General features: G+C 43.2%; 1 protein-coding gene across 2 annotated transcripts in view; it reads right to left on the bottom strand.

Moving 5' to 3' along the window:
* Nucleotides 1-2,168: 2,168 nt before the first annotated feature.
* Nucleotides 2,169-22,171, bottom strand: part of EIF2AK3 (eukaryotic translation initiation factor 2 alpha kinase 3) — a 31,873-nt gene continuing 11,870 nt past the window's right edge. The window contains exons 3-18 of one of the 2 annotated variants that reach the window (XM_061552933.1): nt 17,333-17,524; nt 16,600-16,733; nt 15,393-15,591; nt 14,730-14,913; nt 14,154-14,300; nt 13,350-13,478; nt 12,332-12,594; nt 11,225-11,337; nt 10,291-10,413; nt 8,197-8,346; nt 7,091-7,528; nt 6,351-6,705; nt 5,920-6,084; nt 4,267-4,368; nt 4,080-4,142; nt 2,169-3,688 (exon numbers count right to left, since the gene is read on the bottom strand). In XM_061552933.1, the coding sequence (XP_061408917.1) occupies nt 3,506-3,688; nt 4,080-4,142; nt 4,267-4,368; nt 5,920-6,084; nt 6,351-6,705; nt 7,091-7,528; nt 8,197-8,346; nt 10,291-10,413; nt 11,225-11,337; nt 12,332-12,594; nt 13,350-13,478; nt 14,154-14,300; nt 14,730-14,913; nt 15,393-15,591; nt 16,600-16,733; nt 17,333-17,524 (2,940 nt within the window). In that variant the 3' untranslated portion in view covers nt 2,169-3,505. The remainder of the gene's footprint in view (nt 3,689-4,079; nt 4,143-4,266; nt 4,369-5,919; nt 6,085-6,350; nt 6,706-7,090; nt 7,529-8,196; nt 8,347-10,290; nt 10,414-11,224; nt 11,338-12,331; nt 12,595-13,349; nt 13,479-14,153; nt 14,301-14,729; nt 14,914-15,392; nt 15,592-16,599; nt 16,734-17,332; nt 17,525-22,171) is intronic. The other variant, XM_061552934.1, reaches the window with a different exon arrangement.

Here is a 22,171-nt window from a genome sequence, read left to right as displayed (position 1 = left end):
AACACCCATACACAAAACACACTCATTTGGTTTTCACTTACTTTGGCTGTATTCCAGCATTGAAAGCTTAAACATCGGTTTGACTTTCATGGGAAAACTCATCGCAGGGTGCATGGGAGAGTTCGACCACGAGTTTGTGAGACATCCTGCATAAAATAATGTTAACGATTCTACTGTGAGACTTCCAAATTGCTTCGGCTCATCATATGGCGCCACGACCTTTGAATAAATTGGACGGAACAAAAGATAAATTTTTTACCGTTTCACACGCACACTTTATGGTAAACAGGCAGCGATTTTTACTCATCTTCCAAAGGGCATTTAGCGACGCTCTTGCAACGCGGTAGCCCACGGTCCACCCGAACAAATTCGCTATCCTCAGGGAGTGGAACGATTCACTCCACTGCCCGAAAAAAAAGTGTCCCAGAAATTGTTCTGGGACACTTTTAGGAATAAGTATTTAATTGCCCCGGCCATTCTATATGATTTCGTTCCCAGGGGTACCGCCATAAGGATAATTTGTCATTGACGGGAACACTGTCGTCGGCCTCTCAGTCACATTTGTTCAAAATTTATTTTGATGGTGACCAAAGTCAAGAAACACCACAATGAAATTATTCAGGAACCGCCGATGGTTTTTTTTTGCATAATTGCATAGAGGCTGTGTGCGTTTATTCCACGTGCACCAAGTCCGCTAAAGCTGCAGTGACCCGCCAACACGACGCACAGAACAAACAACTCTTGTTTTTGTGCAGTCTTCTGAAGAGCTCTTTAAAACACCACAAGTGATTGTTTCCCTCATTAAGGAAATACAATCCTAAAAGGTAGCCAAGTACCTGCCTTGCCCAAGTGCAGGGTCGGTCAGTTCATTGTAACAATACGTGAACAAGTAAACAACTAAACAACTGCATCTCTTGTACGTTTTTTATACGTGTAGTTTTGTTATGTGATTCACTTAAAAGACGTGGCATGTGAGATGTATGAAACAAGGTAAATATTACCAGATTAAAACTGGGTTTCTATACATTACTGTATGCCTGTTATATTAAATCCCATAACATATACAGTATATGTATGGCCAAAACGAGTACCTTGCTATTTCTCGAAACCGCATATTTCACCGCTTTGTCCTGTGAAAGTAATACATGAAGGCGATGTCTTGTGGCTTACCCGATTCTGCTTGTCCTAAAGGGAAATTATCTGTTTGAAATGGATGAAAACACGGAGCATCTGCTGCAATTGGAGGCAGTCAGACTGGAGATGGAGGCAATGAGTCAGATGGTATCAACTCTCTCTGGTATGGCATTGTTTTGATTATCAACCATACGGAGCTTCACTCTGCTGTTTGAATACAAGGTGGAATTGCTGATTTTTGCACTGTTGTAATATTTTTTTCTCCCAAACAGAGCAAGCCCACCGTCTGATGATAAGCATAACATTAATGGATTCTGATCTGTTTGGGATGGACTGCATAGAAGAACAGAAAAACATATGCAACGACTGCAAGGAAAAGATGGAGCAGGACTGGTTGAAGGTCATCCAATCCTGCGATGTTGCCACAGTTGCCATTCCACCTTCGGAGAAGTGAATACATTTGCCTTTGTACACATTTGTGTGTTGTTTAAAACTTCTGGAGCTGTAAAAAATGTTTGGTTTAGTTGGTAACCAAAATGGTTATGTAAAAGTTTATTCTGCATGTGGTATAAGGGGCCGTCCTTAAATAACGTCACGCGATTTTGGACGATTTTTGACCCCCCCCCCTTGTCACACGGCGTCATAAAAAGTCAGACCCCCGCTCACATATGACGTCACGAAGCTCTGCCCCCCCTAAAAAAACATGCTTCAAATCGCTTTAAACTATTGCCATTGTCGTGCGTATTTAATGTGGCGCTGCACTCTGTTGTAGGCGAAAACATATTAAAAGTCTATTTAATTAAGTAGAACGTGTTGTCTATATTGATTTAAAGTTGCGCATTTTGATGTGACGTCACATTTCTCAACCCCCCCCAGGTGCGTGACGTCATTTATGGACGGCCCCTAATAGAAGTGTTTCATCATTTTAATAAGTACAGTATGTGATGTATTTCCTTCTGACACCCTAAAGATCTATCCACCCCTTGTGTCTCCTAATTTTTCTAGCAATTAACAAGCACACATTTTTCCAGGCATTTTGTGTCAACAAAAATGTTTTCCGTGGACATTTTATTTTAATCGGTTTAAAAATAACATGGTATTTTGGTCACCATAAAATATTGCACTTAAAATGTCTTCAACCACAAAAAAAATATCCAAAGCCTCAAAATAATTTAATTTACAGGTTTCACAAAAGGACATTGCTCTGGCTTGAACCTATAACTCATAAAAATTTACATTTAAAACTTTCTATTTAAAAGACAGACCAAAATACAAACCATTGATTTAAAACATTTTTACAGTTTGTGCACGTCAAACATTGCAATACTGTAAAATAAAAAATATAAATGGTTTTCGTTACTTTGTTGAATACAAGCCCTTGTTCTTTCATAAATCATTCACACCTTGTTACATTCATTTTTGTTCAAGTTACCACCCAGACAAAGTTCAACCAGTTTGTGGTTCCTGGAGGAACCATTACCTCATTCTTAGGCTTCCCCTGTGCCTATTAACTGGTATGCACTGTTGTTAGGAGTTACATAAATTTGTTTATTTGCTGTGCCGGTTCATTTTTTCTTTGAAAATACTTCATCACCAACAACAGCAACTCCATGTAGATGACTGTGGTTAGTTTCTAGCCCATCCTTCAATATATGCGCTTTGGATTTTGCACGACTTTTTTGCATTATATTGGACATTTCTTTAACAGTACCTCCGAGATTTACATAGCCCATTTACATTTGCCATACGGACTGAAAAACTATGTTAAGTCAGGTCTTGAAATGGGTATATAGTTGGAACTGTATAAATTATTGTATGTTATTTCCTGCAGCTTGAACCAAATGATATGCCATATGTACAAGTTATCATCCCCAAATCAAATGGTTTACTTTCATCGTACACTTGTCACACCTATTTATGCTTAAGACTTTATTATTTAGTATAGGTGGTGACAATTAGTGGAGCATTCCATTTATTTAGAGGTATCCATATAGTTAAGGTGTTCTGAAAGGTAGCCTTAGAAAAGTTAACATTGAACAAAATAGTATTATTGTACAGGTCTCCATAATGAGCATGTAATGTATTCGTTTTGGTAACATACTGGATGGGGAAAAATATTTTAAAGAAAAATTGTAAACAGACAAGCTGCCAGTGTTTAGAAACGGTCCTGGCCTATTAACAGCAAAAGATTCAAGTAAAATGTTAACATTTATCAGGAAACTAAGCAGTGAAACATTAAGATAATTTGATTTGTCGTAACTCAATGTAACCAGAAAAAAGCACAGACAAAATTCTGCATGTATGAATTTGTATTATACACAATGTACAAAATCTAACCAACCCCAGATCAACATAGAACAACCAAAAGCACTTATGTACTAGAAAATGAGTTGGAACGCAATCTTATGCCGGAGAGGCTGTGTGTTCGGGAATGCTGGCGAATGACGGGGATTATGGGGGGATCGAGTTCTGCAAACAGTGCAGCCTGGGCTATCTCCTCCGCCTCCGGCCTAAGTGACGGGTCTTGAGCCAGCAACCTCTCAACCAGCTGGTGCTGAAAGCGCAAAAGAACACGAGTGAACGTGTTGCGTATTTTCAATACGGAGCAAGTAACACATTATTATAACCAGTTCTTGCGTGTAAAATGCATGCGTAGAATTGTGCGTGTGAGAATTAGAATGAATGCAAATGTTACGCTAATACATTGCATACTTAGGCAAATTTAATTAAGGCAGACAATACAAATGCGACAAATAGATGATTATTGAATTGTCAAAATTCCAGGCGTGGGGGTTAGGAAGGGTGAACAACAACATTGTTTTACCAGTAATTTCCCACTGTAAAACCTTACAAATACACAATTATTTGTATAGATTACACTTTGCAGCAATGGGGCACATTAAATTCAAGGAACTATCTTCACACAATTCATTCACAACACTTACCTCATCCACATTGCTCGTCACAAAAGGATCAGGGAATATGCGATTTCTGGCAGCAGAAAGGGTCTGCAATGACAAAAAGGCATTTAATTGCCAACGTGCATACATGTTTATTTATTCAAAATCCAACGCATATGCATGTGGCAGTAGCCAGAATCCAGGACTTAAAGTAAGAACTGCACATGCTCACCTTGATTCTTTCCATTTGTGTGCCAAAAGGACACAGCAGCTCAAACAGAATGAGGCCCAAAGAAAATATGTCCACCTTATGAGAGTATGCTCTGCCAGCAAGCTGTAACAAAAAATAAATATGACTTTAAAGCATAAATCAAACGGTGTACAGAAATACACAGCACTTAATAGTAAACTGACAAGACATTAAATATGAAACCCTGACAAATCGGTTGTAGCCAAGTTTACTCTATTGTTTCATGCCATATGTTCAGAACTTCAATAATAAACAACAGTTCAAAGGTCATGCATGATTGATGTTGGCAAGTTTTATTTGTGTTTGCCCGTTTGAAATAAAAAAAGAAACTCCATGTTGGTAGTGCCGTGTCTCTACAATACAAAACACTTTACTCTTAAACAGATGCTCTATGGTTTGTAAGGATCTTTATTCTCAACAGCCATAGACACACAGTTGTGGCATTCGGGTATGTCAGCGATTCAATAATGGGTAAAAATGTCTTCTATAGTTTCTATGTTGCTTTAACATGAACACAATAAGCTTTTTCACGGAGACTGGACCAGGCTGTTGTGCATTTGCATGCTCTTTGCAGAGGCCTGAAAGCTATTTTGTTTTCCATTGGCAATACCAAAGTCTCCATTACATTACAACACAAGCCAACTTGGATTGTTTGAAGCGTCCTTAATATGTCCGTCGGTATATTATGCCGTAGAAAAATAACGTCAAGTACAGGAAGGGTAGATTAGTAACATTACACATCTATGTTATTTAACGTTATGCTTGTAGGAGTTTGTAATTACATAGGAAGTAGGATAAGTAAAAAAAGAGATACAAAATACTCAAATAGGTGATGGAGAAGATTTGGCTGTAGTTTGGATTTCAACTCGGAAACTTCTATTTGTTTTCGGATCACACCACGTGTTTGGCACAATAATATGTTTTGCTCCATATACTGGGAATCTTCCTGAGTAATTTAAATTGAGAAGCTCTCTTTCTCACGCTGTATAGCGTTGCTTGCCGATACCGAGGCACAGAGTGAACTGCTTAAATAAGTTTGTAAAGAAGCTCCATTATCGTATTAAACACGTGGTGAAACCCAAAAAAACATCTCGATAGCACTCCATCAAAACCTACCCACTAACAAGATCAGTTAAATAGATGAATGGGGGGGATAACAGCTTGACAGTTGAACCTTCTGGCGGTACCCCGGCTCTCGCATAATGTCCGTGATGCAGTAATTTTTAGTCTGTTTGAGGGTCGGCGATGCGGTAATCGACTCATCTCGACGAGCTGTACACGATGCACTAGGGTGCATACGAACGTTCAGGGTTTCGGCGCAATCGTCTTCGCTGCGTTTCGACATCGAGGAGTAGCACCGATTTCGGATTGATTGGTACCCCAGTTGGAGTTAGATACATCCCTGGAAAAAAGAGTGTCCCAGAAATAAAATATTTAATTGCCTCGGCCATTTTGTATTATTTGGTACCCTGGGGTACCACCATAAGGATCAGTTGGAGAGCGTAGGAACACACTGCCTATAACACAGCGAATGTGGGAAGTAGTTGCAGGTGTGAAGATGTCACGAGCGGAAAGGGTTGTTGTCACAGGTGTGAAAGAGTCTTACGGATAGTGATCGTGCTCACTTGCACACACCTGCTCAGGGCTCATGTAGAGCTTGGTGCCGACCTGGCCAGTGTGGTGAATATGACCCGGCATGGGAGTCAGCACCGCCCCTTCCTCCTCGTGCTCCGTGCCCGTTACCAACCCAAAATCTCCGATCTTCACAACTCCATCCAGCGAGAAAAAGATGTTTGATGGCTTTGAATGCAGAAATAGAGAACACACAAACCAAAGTTATACATTAACATTCAATTTGTTAGATTGCAATGCTTAATAGTTCAGAAGATGTAAATTACCTCACCCCACAACACGCAAACTACCGATTAACTTTTACGAACGTAATCTTGCCAAGTCGTTTCAACCACCACTCCATTTGCGTTAAGCTGACAATTTGCACATTTATGCTGATGTGGTTTTGTACCCAGTGTTGTATGTAAAATTTGAGGGTAAAGTCCGTGCGGCACCTTCAGGTCACGGTGCATGAGGCCGGAGATGTGCAGGAACTGCACGGCGTTGACAATCTGCTGGAAGATGGTCAGGCACTCGGTGCGGCTGCGATCGGCGGCATTTGTCCTGCTGTTGAGCCACTCCTTGAGGCTGTCCTTACGGCACAGCTGCATCTGGATGTAGAGGAAGAGCCGGGGTACCGGCCCTGTCTCCGTGCTCGCGTCCACGTGCGTCCTCGCCGGCATCGGCGCCGTGTGCGTTTCGCTCAGCAACAGCGACGTGGGCCTGTTGGGCTGGGTGGCCGTGGAGCTTGAGCTGGTGCTCGCGGTTTCGACCGGAGGAGTCGCTGCTTTGTTGGAGTCTGTCGAAGAGCTGGAAATAAAAATGTGAAAAGAACCAAGTTTGCAAATGTTCCAACAAGGAATGGCAACCTCTCACACCCATTTTCATAATTTGGTCAAGTGGTGGTACACAGTGGTGAGTGGTTTGCCACCTGGCATCAACTCCTGACTACGGCTCATACCAATGGCGAATGATATGAGAACTGGTCCATATCCCTGCCTCCCATCCTTTTATCAGCGACCAGTGTTGTGAAAAGTGGTCAACCAGCCCTACGACTGACATGGTCATTGCGGGTTGGCGAAGCAGGGGGGGGATCAGGACTGGTTTGGATATCACTCACCACTGATGTTAGCCGTGCAATGCCCCCACCACTCCTCATGAATCTTTGTAAAGGGGGCAGGGTTAACAAACTCACCCATCGGTGGAGGTGCTGCGCATCTGGGACTCCTCTGGGTTCCCCACTGCACCAGAATTCGTCTTCCTGCTGGGCTTCTCCCCACACCCCGAGTCCTCAAATACAATGTCCAGCGAGTCGTCCGTGTGCTGCGCACCCCTCACAAGGCTCGTATCCTGCGATGTGGGTCCGGACTCCTCGCACTCTGTGAGGAGGCTGTCGTCCTGACGCTCTAGTGGTTCGGGCGACTTCTCAGTGATGAACGAGAGGTCGGAGGACAGCAGCGAGCCCTGCGTGTCGACCGCTGATGAGTTCACGAGGAAGGAGATGGAAGGCAAGTCGAAATCACTCCACGAGCGCGACAACGTAGTGCTCTCTCGTGGTATGGGCCTCGGTGGCAGATGGGAAGGGAACTTCTCCGATTCCATCGGGCTTTGAGAACTGAGCACCCATTCACTGCTAAATGAGAAACAACATTAGTAGCGAGTGATGTATTAAAAAATAGGAAGTTTTCAACGAGTCGAGTTTTGCAACTACAAGAGAATACTATTAATACAAAGACATACAAATTCGGTAAGTTATAAACAGAATTCTGACCTTTAATCATGAAGTAACAAATGTTATTTAGATGCGATGGAAGATAATATAAAAATATTTTAAAAGAATTCAACTTGTTACATAATAGAAAATGTTCACCTAAACACAATAACGTATGACATTGTTATGAAAGCACAAAAACTAACCCATCAAACTGCCCGACTGTATTAAGCTTATTCTCTACTGGGATTCGAGCAGAGCCATCAACTCACGTCATTGACATTAATAGAAAATAGTGGTCGAGTGGTGGTGCAGTGATTAGCATTCTGTGCTAGTACTTGTCGACCTGAGTCCGATTCCCAGTCATGGCTTACAGCAATCCCAAGTAACATGAAACGGTCCTGGGGTATAACCCCCCTCATCACCCTTCACCAACCAGTACTGACCAGGAGAGTAAAGCAAGGCTCCAAAACCCTGATGACCAACATGTTCACTCAGCAGTGAATTGACAAAGGCCTGTAAATTAAGTATGTATTAATGGTGGGGAACATATCATGAATGGCTGCAAAGCAATAAATTAATTAACTCGCCTGCAGTCACTGATCCACTGCTTGTCCTTCTCCTCCTGCCAGTCCTGTGGCGGCATCTCGAGCCACGCGTTGAAGTATCGAACTACGCCCTGGTGTTCCAGCTTGGCCAGAGCCTTCACCTCACGCATCACCTTCTCGCGTGCTTGTATCCTGGGCGAGACAACGAGCGCGACAAGGTACAGTGTTGTATTTGTATACAGTAGGCACTCAACGACGTGTGGATTCAATCGAGTAAAATATCTGTGCCTGTTGCGGCTGTACGGAGCTACAGCTGATCCAAAAAGAGGCGCCCGGTGTGGGCAATCTCCCCATCACCGGGTCGGCCTCTCTTCTCCGAGTCGCCAGTTATCGTGCGTGTGGATTTACAAAACAATACATCTTTGTTATTAAAGCTTTTCTGCTTTCTGTGCCAAACCCTGGCACGACATAGCAATGACTGTATGGTGGCATCTGAATGTGTAATTATAATAGTCCGTTTATATAAAGTAGGCATTTAACAACACTCATTCATCAATTAAAATCAATTCTTATGATTAAAGCATAAAATAGCGCATCTAAAAATTAATTGACAATGGATGAAAATAATATATTCATATTATGTTCACGCTTAACGAGCAGATGAAATTGCACTATCAAGACAAAAACGAAATGGTCACTTAACGGTGTCAATGTGGAGGTTCGTGTAAAGGAACACTCGGCACTTACAGTTTGCTAGGGGGATGGGGTGGGGCGGTGAGGGGCTAAGAAAGACCAGTTCACCCGAATAACATCAGATAACAATCACTGGAATGAAGATAAGGGTGAAGGTTCCCTAAGGCGAGGATCAAACCAAATTCAATTTAACGTGGTTAACTTCACGTTTATCTGATGCACTTGGAGCTTTATGCAGCTCCCAATGTCAATGATCTTTCCAAGAGTCAAAGAAGAACTATTTCAAGCGCATCCTCCTACACAACTGGGATGTTTCACGCGCTTTCTCTAAGTTGGCCTCATTTCGGACGACACATGCATTACCGAGATGGGTTTCTATCTATGGACAGGGTCCTAATTATGCTTCAATATTACTGATTTAAGAAGTTAAAGCTTACTCCTGACATTTACTGCTGGCCACCATGCATGCTCGGTTGTTACAGGCTGTGGGCTATGCGGTGGCCAGCAGAGGTGGTGCAGCAAAATGCATAGTTGTACTACACTGATTCTTACAAGTCTATGCTCCTTCGCGCGTTCACCAGCATGGCAAAGTTTGGTAAAATAACGCTCACGCATCGTTCAGGCGTGAGGGTTGGTGGTTTATATGTTGTATACAGTGCAATGCCCTCGTGTACATGGTAATGAAATATTTCTTTGATTTATTTTAAAAGCGGTGGTCATCTTCCACTCTCCTCAATGGCCCATACGGTTACTGTCTCAATAAGCCCACTCCTATTCCTCACATTGAAGGCACTGCCAATCTATCGGTGTCACAGGGATCTTGGTGTAACGGCATAGGATGTATCAATAGGTTCTTCCATTTTCAAGGGACTCAGCCTGGCTTCACCCATGTAATTGGCGATTCAAATCACACCTTTTTGCTTCATGTTTTAAATGGGTTTTTAATATTTGTATCCCCTATGCCAGTGCTTTATCGGAGGGTGGTTATTTGATCACACCTCACCACGCTTGTGAGTGTGTTGGTTGGTGAATGCAATGAGCTAGACATGGGAGAAGATAAGACGAGTAACAAACATGGATTTTGCTGCACTTCTCTATGCTGCCCACTGCATTGCCTCGCAGCAGCCTACGACAACCAAGAGTGAATGTGGTCATGCATTCAGGCACATCCAGGCTTCACCCTACTGAGCTTGAGGCCTGATGAGATTTGGTAATAGGCTCCGACCTAAAGACACACACTAAACATATGCGCTTTAGCCATGTAAATGTACCCTCCCCTTGCGATTTGATGAATGTTACTACTCGATTCCAGAAAGTATTATTTGTTTGCTTTTCACCATCTCGTTTTTAGCATTTCTCATTTTCTGTCTCATTTGTACATTAGCATAGAAAAAAGACACTCAAGTAGGATGAGGCTAATAATGTGAAGGGCCTGGTTGGTACCGGTTGGGCAAGCGGATCCTCTTGATGGCATAGTGGCAATCGTCGACTTTGTTCCTGGCCTCGAAAACGACGCCGAACCCTCCGCGCCCCAGACACTGCACGTGCTCGAAGTCGGTGAGGTACCTGCGGGAGCAGAGAAGTATATATATAAGGGGATGTGTAAAGTAATTCGGAGCCTTTGGCCACTGCCTTAAAACTGCCCTTTGGCGGTTCGTGTTTTCAAGACAGAAACCTGATCAAGACTCTAGCTGTGTGCTGGAACGCCTCTACATGAGCATTCTAACAGTGTGCTCGGTTTAAGATGCATATTTTCACAAGGAGCTATACTATACTATAAAACTGCTGCTAAACTGTGAAAAGGCTGTCGTATAGAAAAATGAGTTACTAGAGCTAAATTATGTTTTGGCTAAACTGCTAGATCATGGCCGATGATCTATAACAGTATTTCTCAACTCGAGTTCTGACGACCCCCATGGTACAGTTTTTGGTGATTACAAACCATCAGGTGCATGCAGTGCGCACTGGTATAGTTTGCATACGAATATAAAAAGATGTAATCAAGAAACAGCCATGCCAGTGGGGATTATGCCCACTGCAGTTGAGAGACACAGAGCAAAAATATAATATTCACACAGACCACAACGACTGATAATATGAAGATGGTAATGGTCGATTGCCACTGATTGTAAGTCTTTTGCAAATATTGTTCAGAACCTTCAAGTTATGTTGCGGAAACATTCAAAAGTTAAGGAAATGATACCGTATGCAGAGACTCGCAATATTCCTTTAATTCCACATCACACAAACCCCTAAAAACCGTTGCGCGTATTCCAGTAACGTACCAGAGCTGTAGAGAGATGTTAGTTACGTTGAAACACGTCTTGGTTTACAGAAATTAACTGCCAAGTGTATGCAAGGAACCGGCTCAAAATACCTGCTGACGTAGGTGGTAAGATTGTCTTCCGCTTGGGCTGGGTGGTTTGGCATCTTTGTCAGGATGTCACACACACTGTCGGTCTGCGCCTCACTCTCCGACGACTGACGTTTCTGCAGCGCGCACAGGGAACCACAAGGGGCAGTTAAACCTACCTAACTGCTGCGTCCAATTGCACTTTTTTTAACATATATTTATGTAAATGTTCAAGTAACTAATGTATTGGTTTCATGAGCATCTTTTCAATTAAGACAGGAAACGTTGCTCCTCTAGGAAAGAAATAACTAATCTACGTACCAAATATGAATACTCAACTTTATACATAAGACATATTTCAATTAAAAAAACTATTTTTGGACAGTTTAAACCGACAAAATTAAAATAAATGTATTCCCTTAAGACCCTTCTAACTCCTCCTAAAACACTGGTGAGGCTACACGCAATACTATTATCATGAGTTCCAAAAAGGAAGATGACACCGCAACATATAGCTCTTATCTTGTAGATATGGGCTTTGCATCATGGACTGCGAGATAAGAACGTCAAGCTATGTTGTTAAAAAAATTATTTTTAATCATGGTTAGGTATTATATTATAGCATAATATTAAGATTACTGCATTGAAATATCAAACTGTATCCGTCAGATGTCACTTAAGTGATACAGTAGCGCCCCTGATCAAAACTTCAAGTGCCTTTTCTCCATTAGTCAAATTTCAATGCGTGCGACAGATCCAGGTACAATGCCTAGGAATATATCTATAAGATAACATCTATTTGCTATTTCAGAATTGCATCTTCTTGCAATGGCGCTTAAGTGCCCCACCATGACCAGGGTACGGAGCACATGCTTTCTTTTAACAAACCGAACGTACTTTGTAGGTTTTCACAGTTGCGCTGTATAGCTCACCAAAATGTTTCAGGTTATACCACCCGTTGTTAAGTGCAATGTCTAAAATTCTCTCCAAGCACATGCAGCAAAAGATTGAACATCACGCCGAACAAACGCACGGGTACAACACACCGAAGAGCATTAATTCCCCTTCCAATGTAGAAGCCACTTTGGTGACTGTGTGTGCACACGTGAGCGAGCGAACGAGCAAACGTACCCGTCTGATAGTGGAAAGCGAATTCCGGCAGTATACGATAATGACGCAGGTAGCCAGCACGACGGTGAGCACCAACGAGGTGAGCACCTCCATGGAACGGAGCGACGCCTCGAGCGGCTCCGGCTTCACCTCGAAGTCGATGAGGGCGGGCGGCGGGCGCAGGACATTGCGGCCTGGCACAGGGTCGGGACCGTCAGCCACCGGTCCCGCTGCCGCTCCCTGGTCCATGGCCTCGTAAGTGTGCAGGAAGTAGAAGCCGTCATCTGCACAAGCAAAAAACCGAAGAGATATGATGGGTGCTGAGAGGCAACGGATGCTTTCTTTTGTTGGCGAGAAATGCGGTGATATTTTGACAGCAAAAAAGAGCGCCGTAAGATGTGGTCGTCAATGGTGAAACGGTAAAATCAACAAGTCTGTAGTTTTATTTCGTATATTATCACAGAACTTATGTAACATAGAAGTGTTTTTTTATGTTTTACAAGGCCAAACACATTGTCAATGTTTGTGGATTATTTTTGGTGCAACAAATATCAAACTTATTATATAAAAGTGTGTACACATTACTGTTAATGCACAAGAGTATTAATTTGAGTGGTAGAGCAGACTCACATCCAGTGGTGAAAACTACATGCAATCCCACAGCGCCCCCTAGTAGAGAGAGAAAGGTAGAACATGAAGAAAATATTTACAGAGGCACTGAAAAGTTGGAAAAAGCCTTCCTGTAATTGAGCACAGACACGAAGTAAAGCAATGGAAGAAAGATAAGCAAGCTTGCAGGCCCCTGTAACAGCATCATCATTAGTTTTTCAAATGCACGAATTTACAGCTCACAAAGTCACACATTCAAATGGACTATTTTTTCCAACCGCTTAAAGGACCAACAAATGATGTTGCTGGCGTGTGCAGATAAAGAGCGGTGAAGAGAACCATCGGGCCTTCCCCAGCACCTTCGATTAGCACGGTTTGCTACGTACAATGGGTGAAGGGGGGCGAAGTGAGCAGGGCATTCACGACTCACTATTGGACGAGGCGATGACCGAGAGGGCACCAGCTGCCGACTCGCCACTCGTGTCGGCACCACCCCCGTTCATGCGTCGCTCCAGCTCGTTAAAAGGCACGTTGGCGGGGGTCAGGGACGGGGCCGTGGCTGCGGGTTACACAAACCACAACACCAGAGCAGCATAAGAAAGCCAGCGGCTTAAATGTATTTACAGACCAATCAAACGAATGCAGTTAATTTTAACCAACAAATATTTATTTCACAATATTTATTCCAAGCTGAGTTTCAAAAGGAGGTTTTAGTGATTCATAATCCTTGAGAACGTACGATAAATGCAAAGGAAAGACAACCAGCAAAGGCACACCCCCTACATGAGTGGGAAAAAAACAGTAAGATTAATTTGCCAATACCATTTAGAATTCTACATAAAATACCACAGACTCATAAAACACAGATGGCATTGCGCATTTATATATTTCGCATGCACTTTTTTCAGTGTTTACTTTCAGCTATGCACAATTTGCAGTTTGCATAAGTTAGGTTGGTGCTTGGAAATGACTGCCACCTAGGCACCATACTTGAAACCTTGTATATTCTCCCAATATGAATCAGAATGAATCAAGTAAAATAAGTGCAGCAGCTGGATAATCTGGCCACCCAAATATGCCTTCTGGTAGAAATATCCCCAAATATTTCAAACTATTTAATCCTTTCCCTTCTACTCACTCACTCAACATTAGCTTACAATAAATGCAATTTGGAGGTGTTCAGGAAAGATGTTGTTTTTATCATGATGGCTGGGCTTGGCTCCTCACCACTCACCCAGCATTGGTTTCCACTTGACCCTAGGCACAGAGATGACAGCGTTGGAGTTGCGGTCTCCGTCCCATGCGTACTTCTGGGCCACCCGTGATATCTTCTGCGCCATGGTCAGTGAAGACTGGATGTACATCTGTCCCCTGTACATGCCTGTAAAAGGGAAAAGTGCAGCCTTGCAACTCCACTCTCCAGCCATTGCCGGAAAAAGGGCCACCACGAGAGAGAGCTCTAGAGAGCCCCTACAGAGTATATTTGGCCTACTCTTCCATGCTGACCAGACGTATTGGAAGGGGTGGGCATACCCACACACGACCCACCGACCGATTAACTGTGGTGAACCATTTTGCTGCTGGGTGGACAGGGGCGGAGACATACAAAAAAAAACTTGGCCATTATTTGAAAATGCTGAGCCAGGATATACAATCAAACCAGTGACTTCTGGATTCCAAGTAGTGTGTTTTAACCATGGCAGCATCCTTGTAATGCCTGTTGTACGGCATAACAAATTTGTAAGCACGAATTCTGACCCGGTGAGTGCAGAAGGATGCGAAAGGGCTGCATCGTCACCGCGTGTCATACCAAGGTAGACACTGGGTTCGGCCACGCCACGTGCTGCCTCCACCATGTCCTCTTCCTCATCATCCTCCTCGTCCTCCTCACGCTGGTCCGGCTCCAGAGCCGGCACCACCTCACGGTCGAAAAGACTGACGGGCAGCACCTGGCCATCTTTGAGAAGCCACGCTGCCGCCACGGGACTTGAAAACTGCAAAAGGTACCACAGTGGAAAAAAAACACACACATAAAGCTACTGGGCCGCATTCGTCAACAAAACGTCAACAACACATGGGACTGTGACATAACTCGAGTAGTCACGTCACAATATCCGTAAGGTATTACTGCAGTATGGTTTTATTTGTATTATTGCTTCATACGTATATTCAATATGTAAACAAGTGTGAAGTCATAAGCAGTCACGACAAAAAGCAGATAAACAATATACACACACACACATGCCAAATGGTGCAACAGCGCACAAAGCCAGAAGGCACCTTTAATGGTAGCATGTTAAGGCCAGAAACTCAGAAATCCAAGATGAGGAGTGGCAGAACCAGGAGGAAGCCAACTGGTAATCTCTTTTTGTAGTTACAAGCACGCGCAGCACAATGCTGCCACCGTGCGCTGGAGTGAAAGTCTGTATTCACAATGGCGAGTGATTGGGTGCCATGGCAGTGGCGCCGTTACCTTGTGCTCCCAGACCACCTCGCCAGCACCCGCCTTGCGGAAGGCCAGCACCTTGCCATCCGGCACAGACACCTTGAGGGCCACGTCCATGGTCTGCAGCAGCTTCACTGGGTCAGGGCTCTCATCCTCCTCCTTCTGGAAGTTCCCCTCGTTGCCACGGTAGAACATGATGTCGTACTGTCCCACGCTGAAATTCCACCTGGAAGAGATGACAGAAATGCCACGTTCATTCATTTACTTCAGACGTGGACTTTTTCCTTTCATTAAAGGTGCCGAAAGCGAGCCCTGGATCTACTCACTTGACAGCTATACGTGAAATATATAAGTAAATAAAGTTAATGTAAAGTCCTCTGCCAATCTACTGCAAGACTACGAATCACCACACTGTCAGTTGTGGGGGCCTTTTAACGATACTTCGCCATGGTCAGTACAGGTTCGTTAAGTCGAACAATGCTACAACAAAATAGAAAGTAATGAATGGGACATAGTTACAATTGTACTTTATGCTTGTTGGACTTTGTATATGTTTAGTAATTTACTGTAGTTAATTTCAGTAAAAAAATTACTTTAAATATTTGAGAATAATGCTGCTAGGACTGCACCAAAATGTTAAAGCTTAAATCAACTTTTGTCCCAAATATCATTTAGATTTTATTTTATTCATTGTGATATTTATTTTTTTAATATAAAATTAGTTATGCTTTCATCTCCACTGTATACCACGACAAGAGCCTAATGAAAGACGCAAGTAAAGTCCCAATTCATTCTTACATAAAGAGGAGAAGTAGCTGTGCATCCCAGGTTGTTTGACATAAGTTTGAGGCTTCATTGGTGGGATAAAGTACCGATGGCACTAGTGATGTTATCGTCAGCAGGAAGGTTAAACAGAACTATGATTTTTTTTTCTTTAAATGTCTCCTTCAGGAAGCTTCAAACTTGTATCGGATAGTCTGGGACACGCAACCTAGGAACCCACCAACATTATTAGAGCTGTTAGTTCTCAAAAGCTACATCCCTATTGAAAGTCTAGTCATCTCACTGTCAACAGAATTATCTTGCACCTGACCATGATTTTAAATAAAAAAATTTCCCTCATTAATAACGCTTAGAACTTGTGCCCGACAGCCCGGTGATGCCCAGCCTAAAGACAATGATGCCAAGCGATAAGAGCTCCGTTTCTTTTTTTTATTCGTATTTTGCAACGTACTTCTCGGCGCCACTGCGTGGGGCGACGGCGCGCACGGTCTTCTGCACGCGCTGCACCAACACTAGGTCGTCCGCATCCACCTGCTCGTCCTCCTTCCACGGGCGGCAGCCGGCCGACGTGCAGCTGTACTTCAACTACAGCACGGTGTGCAACACGACCAAGCATTTGCGTAAACAACTGTACCAAAACGCACACAGGAGCAGCACGCACTACGTCGTTTTTGGAAGAAACGTATTGTGTAACGTCCACTATGGCACGCACAGCCTTTCAGACTGTTTACCATCATCATTATTATGATAATCTATTACTTATATTGCGCCTCCCGCAAAGTGCATTTCCAGATGCCAGAAAGAAGGTGTATTTGAGACAACAAGAAAATCTGCAAATACAATGCGAAATAGAAAATACACTTCAAAACATGTAGATAAACATAAGCGACTGTTGGGGCAAGTTCTGTTAGCGAGCACCTATGAAGACCGCCATGGCACACAAAGGGGTGGAGGCGGTCATTACCACGTCCGGCCAACTTTGTCTCCTCAGTGATGATGTTTACATAGTGTACCAGGTACTGTACTCATTTGAGGTCGAGTCCACCTAAGGGAGACGCCAGTACTGGTTCAGGTATGACTTTCCACACGCAACCACACAAATGCATCCGCATGTTCACTCATGCCAGGCGGTTGCACGAAGATGCCAAAGAGAAAGGACACAGCAAGCAGCCGCCCCCCTGTACCTTGCCCGTGTCAGCCAAGATGCCGTAGGTGCTGATGACCTTGCCGCCCATGAGCACGACATCGTCACCGAGACGGGATGACGAGTCGAGCAGAGACTCCACGGTGAAGGGCAGCGCCTTCATGCTGTCGCCGTCCCACTGGAACAAACTACCATCCAGCGACGGGATGATGAGCTGCCCATTGCGGAAATCCTTCAGTGGAACCGGGGGAGGGGGGATAGTAGGGGAAGAGTGGCAGACAATGCGGATGAAACACCCGTAGCACAGTAAAGCGGGACTTAATACAAATGTATAATTCAGTCAACTCTCCATGCTCCATGGTAGTGGATGGAGGTAGAGGGGTGGCCCAGTTGAAACAAAAACACGGATATTGAAAACCACGTGTACATTTTTGTTTACACTCTGTAGAATGTGTCATCTATTTTTCAAGTCATTTGTTCACTTACCCACATATTCGCAGCTACGTGGGCAATGAGTACAACTTCTAATAATTAAGCCAGAGCAATGTTATAAAATGTTATCACAACTATGCTCAAGCCGCAAGCTGTAAAAAAAATTGTCCTTTTCAAGCCACCTCAAGATGAAGGCTTCCTCATGCTGTCATTCTAAGTCCACACTTCACCACACTGGTCAGTGTAAATTGACAAAGGGGATAAGGAGGGGAAGCAGAACCAGTATAGATTTCACTCACCGCTGATGTTAGCCAAGGCCAGAAACCAAACTCACCTAAGTTCAGAGTGCAGTGCACCCTGGACTATACTTGATTACTGTGACATCATATATAAATCAGCCCCCAGTACTTTACTGAAGAAGCTTGACTCAATGTATCACTCGGCCTTGTGCATCAGATCTTATTTATTCACGATGTACTTACAAAAAAATCGGCAGACTACCTGCTGGATCTCCTCACTATTTCGAAGAACAAATGTGACCTAAGGTCTTCGCTCATTAACCAGCTTCACATTCCTTATTGCCGTACAAATACTGGAGGAAGGGCCTTTTTATTGATGCCCCCAGGGTCTGGAATGCTATCGCCAATAAACTGCAACTTGGATCACTACCTGTGAGATCTTCACTCAAAACTGCTCTAGAGGAGTTGTACACCCCTAGCTGCCACTGCTACTCAGAATGGACTGAAATCAAATGTATCATTCCGGATGACCGCTGCAAAGTATGATCTTGAGTTTTGATCTTTAAATGTGTATTGGAAAATCTTGATTCTGCTACTGATACTCCTGCTGTTATGGAGTGACTCATGCAGCCAACTATGGCTGCAAAGTTTGGTCATACATGTTATGTATATATCGTTTATTGTTAAATTTGAATCACAGTTCCTATGATCACTGTTACATTGTTTTTATAGCTTTATTTTGGTGATTTTGAAAACGTTTTAGTTTAGCCATGTTTGTTTGTTGTAGTACAGAGTTAGCCTGATAACTTTAATCTACATTGTCTTATGGTTATTGTTTGACTTGCATCCCACTGGGATTTTTGCACACAGCGTTGAAATATGGTGCTTTTTCTAGAAGACTTCGCTGTTTTTTCCAGGATCTTTATGTTGCGTGTAGTCACTTTAAGATGTTTCTTGTTCATGTTTTTGTTTTGCTGCGGTTGTACCCGAGTCAAGAGCCGCATGGCTCACAGGATTATCTCTAGAAATATAAAAGGGAAATTTGTGATTATGTGTGTCTGTTGAAAAAGTTTAACGTACTTCCCGATATGCAACAAACTCGAAATTTGCCATGTGGGTACTTTCCAGACTGTACACCATGCAAAAAATTATAAAAATACACTTTTGTATTTTTTGGGGGGGGGGGGCTTAATAATGCATATATTTTTTGCACGGCAAGTGAGCTGTGACGTCACATCTGTCATGTGACCCGTATGCGGAAGCGAAACGGAGTGTGCCTGCTGATCGCGGGTAAAGTGCCATACAAATGTGTTGCAGGTCTAAGGCGTTCTTCGCGCAGCATTGCTTTATTATTTCAGTCGTTTACTACCATACGCACCCTGAAAATTGTGTGTGTCTGCAGCAAGTGCGTGTATGTGTACATATGGTTAGCGCGCTGCGCTACGAACCCGGCGACCCGAGTTCGATTCCCGCTCACGGCCACCACCCGTGACGATTATTTGAACCTGGGCCTCCCCTAAGTCGACTCAGCCTCAAACGAGTAACTAGTGTGGTGTGTGAACATCGCCACTGGGGAGACAAAAGCGGCCGGCCGTGGTGAATCCAAGTCCCGGGCGAAGCCGGGTAGTACAGCTAGTACCTAATAAATGAAAATGAAACTGAAACCACTACACCACCACTCCCCCATTTACTACTATATTTACCCAAGAATATCAGTGTGTAACGTGCGTGACGTCACTCCACGTCGACCAGCCCCCTTCATTAATAATAATGAACAGGTGACGTCCTCCAAATGGACCCCCCCCCCTACATTCATAATAATTAGCGGCTGACGTCACTCCCCATGGGGGGGGGGGCGAGGGGCCTCCTCCCCCCTCCTCAGAGTCAACTTACAACCCTCACTACAAAGGCAGAACTCTCACGTCACACGATCTCCGTAACGCTATTGAGTAATAAGGACGTCATACTGAACAAGGGATTATAACCTTTAAATTAAATAGGTCTGTGTCACCGCGCCCTTACAAATTGCACACGAATGGATGCAATGAATATATCACGTCGCGGTCTGCTTTTCGCTTGCAAGTTTCAGATTTCCTGGAATACACCCGTCCTTGGACGGGCAAAAGTCGAGTCCTTCTGAAGATGCATTGACCAATTCATTAATGATTATTATTTTCGTAAAATGTGTTTAATTCAAACGAGTTTAAGCTCAAACAACCAGTCCAGAGATATGCTCAGACACCACAGGACAATAGCCTTACCTTCATATGTTAACCCCTGGGTCAGCCAAAGGATATTAACAGGTAAGTAAATAGTAGAACTCTGCTCATCCGCTCTCATAATTACGCAAAGCCTAAAAAGTCGCGGTACCACTGCGCAACAACTCCCGTAATACAGAGGGTTGGGGATCCTTTTGCCGTCGAATTTTGGATCTCTTCCGGAAGAACATAATTCCACCCATAATTTGGGGCACACCGTCATGGTGCAATATATTGTTTTTTTTCCCCGTGTGCCGTGGACTTCCAGATCTGCGAGTTATAACATTGTTAGGAGGGGGTATAAAATAATGCATGCATGCATAGATTAATATCGATTGTTATTACGGTATATGCATCAACTAATGTGTTTAAGAAACAATGTAGTTCGATTGGTGCTGCAAAAAGTCTACGTTACCTCTGCAGCCAACAGTAGCTACTACATCATCACAATGTTTTAAATGTTTGAATCAAATCTCGACCTTGAATCGTCAAAGTTCATCGAATCATCAACAATATAGAAATAAAATTACAGTAAAAGGACATAGGTTGTTTGCTCATCTTCGTGGAATTATTGAAAGAAAATAACATTTAATTCTTCGAACAATAGGGCCTTGATGTTATGTTTTCAAACGGATTTTGTTTAAGCAAGGCAATATTGATGCAGTTTCAACTTCAATGAGTCTCATCAACATGGTTTTATTCGTATAATGCTGAACCATTATTGTAAAGCATAATTTTCTGATGAAATTACAAGCCCAGCTACCACAGGTAATATGTTGTTTAATAGACTACTTTACAAACGGTTCCATCACTTCCTTTGATTACAACCATCGTGTAGAATAGCAAATAGAACAATTAATCTATTTACGAGGGAGACCCGAGATGAAAGTGTCATGTAAAAATATATTTTAAAATTCTACAACGCAGTATTTAAGACAATATAAATTAATCTAATTCGTTATAGAAAATAGCATTGTAAATAGAATAGCCTCAATAAAATGTATATTCTATATATAACAGAATACAAATAAAATACAAAATTAAATGAATAATATACAAATCAAAGGTGTAGCTAAAAACCTTTACACAGTCTACAACTTCAATGTAATGGTTCATACAGGGGGACAGCACTTTTTCAAGGTTTAAACATCCTGCACAAAGCACAAAGCAAATCAACGAATATGGCACTGTGTAAATTCTGCACTTGGATGCTTACATTTCCCAACTGAATGATGATCAAACTCAATCTGCTTTTCACCACTTAAAGCAACCAAACACACATACAATTCGGTGGTTTATATGTCTTAAGAGAAACAAACAAACACATTTACTTTTAGGAGCCACATTCCTGACGGCTCAATTAACTAGCGGCAGCAAGGCTTGTTTCAAACGCACCATTACATTCGAGGTGTCCGCACCTCGGCAATACAATTATAATTTTTTTTAAATCGGGAGGCCAAAGGGTTGCCGGGTGGGGGGGCAATGTGTCTACTCATTTACAGCCCTCTTCCTGTCCACAAGCGTTGGTGCAGTCGGTGTGAGTGGCGGCGTGGTGCCACAACAAACAGCTTGGGAGTGGATTAGGTAGGGGACCGGAGTGCGAGTCATCGCCTAAAGGAGGACGCATTACCTCATTGCTCCTGCTGGGGGGGGGACTGGCACGTGATGTCACCCTGAGCATGACATCACCCCTCCTCGGGCGCCAGCCGCCGGGCAGAATCGCTCATCAACCGTGGCCGCCACCGATTTTTTTTTCTAAATGGGTTATTGGGATGTATATGTCGGTCGGTCGGTCTACCCCACCCACCCACCCCCATCATCTCCCCCCACTGAGAGTGTTTAATATTTCAGTCGTTACTATGTAGGTCGTGGATAAAAGCATGTTTTTGCAATGGTTGAGAATGCTTAACATTTGAGATTGACCAAAAATTGCTGTTGAATGAGATGTCT

Source organism: Lethenteron reissneri, chromosome 17 (genome assembly GCF_015708825.2).
Source record: "Lethenteron reissneri isolate LAM-NWPU_2019-01 chromosome 17, ASM1570882v1, whole genome shotgun sequence".
Lineage (NCBI taxonomy): Eukaryota > Metazoa > Chordata > Hyperoartia > Petromyzontiformes > Petromyzontidae > Lethenteron > Lethenteron reissneri.
Note: the sequence above shows the minus strand (reverse complement) of the source record. Positions and strands in the feature narration are given on the sequence as shown.